The following is a 10,000-nucleotide window of genomic DNA, read 5'->3' on the forward strand; positions in this document are numbered from 1 at the left end:
TACTCTTGGATGAAATAGGGATAGGATGGAATAGGATGGGATAGGCAAGGCTGGACTGGCCTGGACTAACATATATGGGTGATATATTCGAAATTCAGATCACATTATTTAGTTTTCATCTGCTAGATATTCATAAACACTTTAGGTTTGTAACTGTCTTGCTTCTCTCTCTCTCTCTCTCTCTCTCTCTCTCTCTCTCTCTCTCTCTCTCTCTCTCTCTCTCTCTCTCTGACTTTCAATGCAATGGGTTTAGTAATTATTACTTCACACATTATCATAAAAAAAACTATTTATTTATTTCCTCACAATAGCCTCGTTTTCTCTCGTATATGTGCCTTCTTTTTTTTCTCCTATCTTCTTCCCTACTTGTTATTTTACATATCATTATATTAACAACTATTCATTTTTCCACCAGACTCTTCTCAATTACGTCTCTTCTTGCACATCTCATTTTTCCTCCCTTATTTTTCTTCATGTTTTTCTTTTCTTCTTTTACTTGTATTTTTTCTCTTCACATCTGACCACTTCACGATCTTACCCCATTCCTCGTCCCCCCACCTCTCTCTCTCTCTCTCTCTCTCTCTCTCTCTCTCTCTCTCTCTCTCTCTCTCTCTCTCTCTCTCTCTCTCTCTCTCTCTCTCTCTCATCCTCCTCAAAAAGAAAGTGTTTACTCTGTTAATTTCCCTGTGTCTTCTTGCCGTCAGTACACACAAAGGTACACACACAGGTACACATCGTTATTGTACCTGTGTGCTCTGGGTGTGGGTGCATTAGTCTTCATGGCCCACCTGTGTACATACATTGATTCCGAGCGCAGCGCACCAGTGTAACGGAGAGGTGTATTAATGAGAGTACCTGTACATTACCTTTGGCACTTGGGATCTTGTTTGTGTGTGTGTGTGTGTGTGTGTGTGTGTGTGTGTGTGTGTGTGTGTGTGTGTGTGTGTGTGTGTGTGTGTGTGTGTGTGTGTGTGTGTGTATGGGTAGATAAAATAAATACTGTCTTATTATTTAATTGTCTTTCCTTCTCTCTCTCTCTCTCTCTCTCTCTCTCTCTCTCTCTCTCTCTCTCTCTCTCTCTCTCTCTCTCTCTCTCTCTCAGTCATGAATGAGCAGGAATTTCGTTCAGTGTTACGTTTGTTTGGATTGAATATGAATCTGAACAGCGAGGTACTCAGATCGCGACGACCGAATGGGACTAATGACATTCATAATAGAGATGGCGTTATATTCAGATGCTTTTCACTGTTATATACTGTTTGCCTGCCTCTTGAATACATGAAAAATAATAGGTAATGAGTTTTATATAGTTATCATTATTATTATTGCGATATATTCAAATATTGTTTTTATTATATACTATGGATATTTTGACTGCTTTCTGAACCAATGAAAAATAATAATTAATATGTTTTATTGAATTATCATTGTTATTGTTGTTATGTGTCTTTATTGCTGTTGATGTTGTTCTTTCTGCTGCTGCTACTAAAATCAAACTATCATGTCTCCTTTCAACGAGAGAGAGAGAGAGAGAGAGAGAGAGAGAGAGAGAGAGAGAGAGAGAGAGAGAGAGAGAGAGAAAGAGAAAGGAATTAGGACAGATGGACGTGGGGTAGAAATGACTGAGGAAGTGTGTGTGTGTGTGTGTGTGTGTGTGTGTGTGTGTGTGTGTGTGTGTGTGTGTGTGTGTGTGTGTGTGTGTGTGTGTGTGTGTGTGTGTGTGTAGATGTGCTTAGATGTGAATATATGTCGGGTGCGGTTGTAGAGTTGACAGTATTTCCTCAGAGAAGTTCCGTAACAAAGGCACTTCAGTACAGGTGGCGGGTCTTCAATCCTGCAGGTGACAAGTGGTCGAGAGTGTTTGCCTGGCCTGCACCTTTACCCGTCAGAATACTGCTGTCTTAGTATTTAGCTTCTCTTTCTTGAATATTTCTCTCTCTCTCTCTCTCTCTCTCTCTCTCTCTCTCTCTCTCTCTCTCTCTCTCTCTCTCTCATCTAATAGAAGCGTAAAGAAATGAGGTTGATAGCTCCGGAGATGAAACAAGACGAAAAGAAAAATGACAAAGAGGAGGAGGAAGAAAGTAAGGAGGGAAGAAAGAAAGCGAGAGAAAGATGAATATCGTTAGTGGTCAGGAGAGGAAGTGAGAGTAGAGGCAAGTATGAGAGAGAGAGAGAGAGAGAGAGAGAGAGAGAGAGAGAGAGAGAGAGAGAGAGAGAGAGAGAGAGAATGAGAGGAATGCGAACTGAAAGAGCAAAAGCAAGAGGGAGAAGGAGAGATGATGATGAGTTTGTTTAATCATTACTCGCAGCGAAACACAACACAACGTGAGCTCAAAGAAAAGTCCCTCCTATTGTTGCCACCACCCAATCATCAGTGTATTGGAGTCCCCGGCGAGCGTGGTCAGTGTGGTTGAATGCACTCCACCTTCTAATTGAAAATACTTGCATCATTTGACCCATAATGCAAGACCTGATTGAAGTGTCCTTTTTAACTTTCCCCTTTCGTCATTTTATTTCTCATCTACACACACACACACACACACACACACACACACACACACACACACACACACACACACACACACATACCACCACCATCACCACCACCACACACAAACAAGATGATTTAAAGTGACTAGGTTCTTTCTCTTTGTGTTTTCAGGAGTAAGAGAACTACGTAGATAATTTAAACGCAGACCTTCAATTGGTTAACTTCATCATCATCACTGCAACCACCACCACCACCACCACCACCACCATCACAACAACAACAACAACAACAACCTTGACGACCAGCACTACCATCATTATCTTCAGCCACACGACCTTGTAACACCACCACGAGCACCACCACCACTACTACTACCACGAGCAGTATCCTTACCACTATCACCACAAAGACGACCCTCCACTCAATAGCAGTACCACCCACGCCGGGAGGGAGGTGCGACTTGCTCTTCGCTTCAAAGGAAAGTAAACTCGCCCCGTACTAATAAGGTTGGGAGAAAAAAATGTGATAAAAAAATAGATAGAAAAAAAAAATCAGCCTGGACACGCTCGATAAGAAGCCAATTTACGCAAGAGCCGTAAAAAGTGACCTAATTTGTGGTTAGAGGGAATTGTATGTTGAGGGAGAGAGAGATGGAGGGGAGCAGGAGGAGTGACTCTACCATCTCTACCACCACAAATACCAACACCACTAACAGTACCATCACCAAAACCGCCACCACCAATACCGCCACCAAGAGCAGCATTAACAGTAGCGAGATGACGTGAGTCTTAGAGTCTTCAGAAACCACCCACAGATAGAAAGGAGGGGAACATAGGAGACTAGACGAAAATAAATATCGAAAATATTGTACCTCCGAAGACAAAGGTGATCTCGTGCAAAGAAAAAGAGACAATAAAGTGGAAGTACTTTGTGAAGAGGAAGAAAGCAGGAGGCGCTGAGACCAAAGGAGAAAGGAACGATGAAAGGAGAGACGTGAGCGAAGCAAAAAGGGACACCAGGTGTTATTGGACTGAAAAATAGACGAACGCTGCTGTGCGAAGGCAGATGACGCTGGAAATATATAGACAATGAATTTATCTTTCATCTCAACGGCGGAGAAAATACATCTACAGGTTATACGAGAACACAGCCAGGAGAGAGAGAGAATGGGGAGGAAATGGATAAAACTCCCAATGGAATAGTCCCCCAGAAATAGCTAATTGAAACCTTAACCATTTTATACAGTGAGTAGATAGATGTAGAAGCGAATAGATAAAAAAAAAGGCATAAGAAAGAAATCATATACATATATAGACTTAACCAATGGAAATACTACAACCACACGTACTCGCGCGCGCACATATCGAGAGACAAAACCCAGCGTAATCTTAGAAGGGATAGACTGCTCTGATCCGACGCCGAGCTGAGCACCGTCCCGACGGCAGCCACGTGAGACAGAAGGATCAAGCTGGTAGCGTTGCGTTCTGAAGACCTGCCACCGCTTACACACCTGCACACACACACCAGCCGGGATGATGTGCAGCAGTGGAGCAGTTCTCACCCTCTCCCTCACTCTCCTCTTCTACATCCGCCTCGTTGTCTGCCAAGAGGACCACAGTAAGTGAATCTGACTTTTCCTTTCCATGTCCTGGTGAACCTATGTCTCGCGTTTCCCCTTCCCACGTCCTGTTTGCCATCCTGCTTCTCATCAACCGCTCACCTGTGACCTGGCTGACCTCCGTGACTTCTTACTTCTCTTCCTTCTCCTGCAGCACTTATGACCTTTAACTCCTCTCTCTCTCTCTCTCTCTCTCTCTCTCTCTCTCTCTCTCTCTCTCTCTCTCTCTCTCTCTCTCGTTCTGTCTCCTATTCGCCAAACTCTCATATCTTATTTTTCCATGGTTTATTTAATGAATAATACATATCTTGCTCTTGATATATTTAGCTGTTTACTTTATAACATGCGTAGGTGTATATTGCCACACTTGCTCATGTGTACTCGCCTCTTCATAGTTATAGCTCCCGTGTACACACTCCGGCATGCTGTGTGCTAGCTTTTTCTTCAATATTTCGCTATTGATGTTTGAGTGTTTGTGCAATTTGTGTTGTTTTGTTACAGACGATAAAATTTTTAGAGATTAGATCTGGCTGATGTATGTCTGTGTGTGTCTATATGTGAGTGATATATATATATATATATATATATATATATATATATATATATATATATATATATATATATATATATATATACACATATATAGATAGATAGATAGATAGATGCATACATACATACATACAAATATAGATAGATACACACACACACACACACACACACACACACACACACACACACACACACATATATATATATATATATATATATATATATATATATATATATATATATATATATATATATATATATATATATATATATATATATATATATATATATATATATATATATATATATATATATATATATATATATATATATATATATATATATATATATATATATATATATATATATATATATATATATATATATATATATATATATATATATATATATATATATATATATATATATATATATATATATATATATATATATATATATATATATATATATATATATATATATATATATATATACACACGAGTGGGTATCGTAAAGTTTTAATTAACACCCGGAAGTTATTCAGCCATGTCGATGAAATTTTGTCAGTGTAATCACTGGTCCTCATGTGCATGATGGTGCAAAAAGGTTCTCTTAGGTTTGTTTATATTTTTTACAAGTGGCGCCAGATGTCCTTAACCTGCATGATGGAGAAGATTGAGGCTCGCAACGTGATTAAGTTCCTGCATTTGAAGGGTTACAGTGCCCGGCATCCATGATGAAATAAAGGCTGTCTTTGGTGATGATTGCCCGTCATATTACACTGTTGTGAGATGGAAAAGGAGTTTCCAAGCTGGCCACATGTCCCTCACAGAGGAGCCTAGAACTGGACGACCATCACTGACGGATAGTGCGGCCACAGTGAAGAAAGTGGAGGATCTTATCCTGGAAGACCGACGAGTAATCATCCACGTGATCATGCATGAGACTGGTCTTAGTTAGGGCAGTGTGTGGAAAATTATTCACGACGAACTGCACATGTGTAAGGTGTCAGCACGCTGTGTTCCGCGCTTACTGACTCCAAAGGCAAACACGGCGTGACCTGTCGCGGCAGATGATGACTCTGTTGGAGCCGGATGAAGAGGATTTCTTTGGTCGTCCTGTAACTATGGATGAAAGTTGGATCTCTCTGTATGATCCAGACACCAAAGAGATGAGCAAGGAGTGGAAGCACACCACATCCCCTCCCCCCAAGAAGGCTAAGGTGCAGAAGTCAGCAGGGAAGGTCATGCTGTCGACTTTTTGGGACTGTCGTGGAGTCATCCTCACAGACTACCTTGCAAAGCGTCAGACCATCACTATCGTATATTACTGCACACTTTTGAACAAGTTGCGAGATGCTCTGAAGAAGTAACGCCGCGGTATGTTCACCAAAGGAGTCCGTCTCCTTGCCGACAATGCACCAGCTCACTCATCTCAAGCTGCGGTTGTGGAAGCAAGGCGAGGCTGTGATATCTTGACATATCCACCCTATTCTCCTGATCTCCCCTCAAGCGACTTTTTCTTGTTCCCAAAGATGAAAAATCCACTGCATTTTGATGACACAGATGACTTTATTGAAGAGGTGGAACACTGGTTTTCAAAACAATCTGAGAAGTTCTACAACTGTAGCCGGTGGATGGTTAAGAAACAATGGGAGAAATGTGTGACTCTGGATGGTGACTCTGTATAGAAGTCTTAAGGACCAAAAATAAAAATGAAGTTTCTAACTCGTTTACTTCATGGTCATAACTAAAATTTAACGCTGCACCCTCGTCTATATATATATATATATATATATATATATATATATATATATATATATATATATATATATATATATATATATATATATATATACAGTCACCTGCCCGATAACACGAGGGTTATGTTCCTGGAGACGTCGTGTTAACAGAAATCGTGGTAACAGAACATAATTTCTCCATAAGAAATAATGGTAATAGTTGGGGCTACATTCCTAGACCTCGAGAAAGTTCGTCTATTTTCGATTTTTTTACTAAAATTCCTAAACAAACACTAGTAATACATTTGAAGGTTACAGAAAAACGCAAATAAAACATATTCTTACCATATTTGTATTTATTGTGTGGTAAAATAACTCATTTTACAGATGTAAACATTATGACTCATTACCATCACTGTAGCTTGCCGTGCTCTCGTCCTAAGCCTCACTCCCCTCTCCCTCCTCACCCCGCTCTCTCCCTCATGTTCCTTAAAACGGTCTTTTTTTTAAAGAAATGGTGTAGTTTCGTCTGCGTCGTCTTTCTTTTCTTTTGTTCTAGCTATACTTTGTAGCAGTTAAACTCCGACATCACTTTTCTGACCACTGTTGCACTTGTGTTAATATTTGGATCTTTTGCTTCTCGTATAAACGATAGTGATTTTTCAAGATCAGTTTTGGTCAAGATCCTCTCGGGTTTTGGGGTTTCCGCTGTAGGGCGAGATGCAGCTGCCTCCAACTCTACTTTCTGGATCTTCTCCATCTCTAACAGTTCTTCGTTTGTCAATTCCTCTCTGTGTGATTCTAGCAGCTCATCAATATCCTTCTGTTCACTGAGGACAACAGGCAGTGAGTGGGAGAGTAGGAGTCAGTCAGACCGCCTCTCCAGCGCTCTGGCGGCGGGATATTCAACCAGAGTAGGCGGGAAAATCAAGCTCGCGTAACATACATTTCGTGTTTACAGACTATATATTAATAAATCTTACGTCGTGTAAGATCGGAATCGGGGTAACAGAGGAAGGTGCCTGTATATATATATATATATATATATATATATATATATATATATATATATATATATATATATATATATATATATATATATATATATATATATATATATATATATATATATATATATATATATATATATATATATATATATATATATATATATATATATATATATATATATATATATATATATATATATATATATATATATATATATATATATATATATATATATATATATATATATATATATATATATATATATATATATATATATATATATATATATATATATATATATATATATATATATATATATATATATATATATATATATATATATATATATATATATATATATATATATATATATATATATATATATATATATATATATATATATATATATATATATATATATATATATATATATATATATATATATATATATATATATATATATATATATATATATATATATATATATATATATATATATATATATATATATATATATATATATATATATATATATATATATATATATATATATATATATATATATATATATATATATATATATATATATATATATATATATATATATATATATATATATATATATATATATATATATATATATATATATATATATATATATATATATATATATATATATATATATATATATATATATATATATATATATATATATATATATATATATATATATATATATATATATATATATATATATATATATATATATATATATATATATATATATATATATATATATATATATATATATATATATATATATATATATATATATATATATATATATATATATATATATATATATATATATATATATATATATATATATATATATATATATATATATATATATATATATATATATATATATATATATATATATATATATATATATATATATATATATATATATATATATATATATATATATATATATATATATATATATATATATATATATATATATATATATATATATATATATATATATATATATATATATATATATATATATATATATATATATATATATATATATATATATATATATATATATATATATATATATATATATATATATATATATATATATATATATATATATATATATATATATATATATATATATATATATATATATATATATATATATATATATATATATATATATATATATATATATATATATATATATATATATATATATATATATATATATATATATATATATATATATATATATATATATATATATATATATATATATATATATATATATATATATATATATATATATATATATATATATATATATATATATATATATATATATATATATATATATATATATATATATATATATATATATATATATATATATATATATATATATATATATATATATATATATATATATATATATATATATATATATATATATATATATATATATATATATATATATATATATATATATATATATATATATATATATATATATATATATATATATATATATATATATATATATATATATATATATATATATATATATATATATATATATATATATATATATATATATATATATATATATATATATATATATATATATATATATATATATATATATATATATATATATATATATATATATATATATATATATATATATATATATATATATATATATATATATATATATATATATATATATATATATATATATATATATATATATTGTGTGTGTGAGTATGTGTGTGTGTTTCACTGTTTGATATGCTGCAGTCTTTGACGAAACAGCCAGACGTTACCCTACGGAACGAGCTCAGAGCTCATTATTTCTGATCTTCGGATAGGCCTGAGACCAGGCGCACACCACACACCGTGACAACAAGGTAACAACTCCTCGATTTACATCCCGTAACTACTCACTGCTAGGTTAACAGGGGCTACACGTGAAAGGAGACACACCCAAATATCTCCACCAGGCCAGGGAATCGAACCCTGGTCCTCTGTCTTGTGAAGCCAAGCCAGAGGACCAGGGTGTGTGTGTGTGTGTATGTGTGTGTGTGTGTGTGTGTGTGTGTGTGTGTGTGTGTGTGTGTGTCTGTGTGTGTGTGAGGTTTCTCTTTTCTGACTGTTTGTCTTTCCTGACTGTTTGTCTGTCCTTCCGTCTGTCTGCAGGTAAATTTGTATGTTTTTTTTTTTTTTTTTTTGTCTGTCTGTCGCCTGTATTCACGATTTCTCTGTCTGTCTTTCTGTCTGTCAGTCTGTCTGGCTGTCCTCCGCAGCTCTCAGACCGTGGCGGGCCTACCCTTTTCATCACGTGTGTGTAGCTGCTCGGCAAACATAGCACTCCAGCTGTTGTTTGCACGTAATTAGCACCGCTTGACGGAACGTGGCGAGCGGCTACTGATGGGAATCTCATCGCGTCATAATAATGTTCGATTCTTTACTGTAAGGATCGGGATCACCTTTTGATCCTCTGTGGTGTTCATACTTACGGCTACATGACGGAAATTACCTT

The 10,000-nt window shown here is 33.9% G+C and overlaps 1 protein-coding gene across 3 annotated transcripts in view; it reads left to right on the top strand.

Annotated features, from left to right (window-relative positions):
* Positions 1 to 10,000, top strand: part of LOC123513837 (hemicentin-1-like) — a 429,869-nt gene that overhangs the window by 269,530 nt on the left and 150,339 nt on the right. For all 3 annotated transcript variants that reach the window (XM_045271232.1, XM_045271230.1, XM_045271231.1), the window contains one exon: positions 2,663 to 4,108. In XM_045271232.1, the coding sequence (XP_045127167.1) occupies positions 4,024 to 4,108 (85 nt within the window). In that variant the 5' untranslated portion in view covers positions 2,663 to 4,023. The remainder of the gene's footprint in view (positions 1 to 2,662; positions 4,109 to 10,000) is intronic.

The sequence above is a fragment of the Portunus trituberculatus genome, chromosome 37 (genome assembly GCF_017591435.1).
Source record: "Portunus trituberculatus isolate SZX2019 chromosome 37, ASM1759143v1, whole genome shotgun sequence".
NCBI lineage: Eukaryota > Metazoa > Arthropoda > Malacostraca > Decapoda > Portunidae > Portunus > Portunus trituberculatus.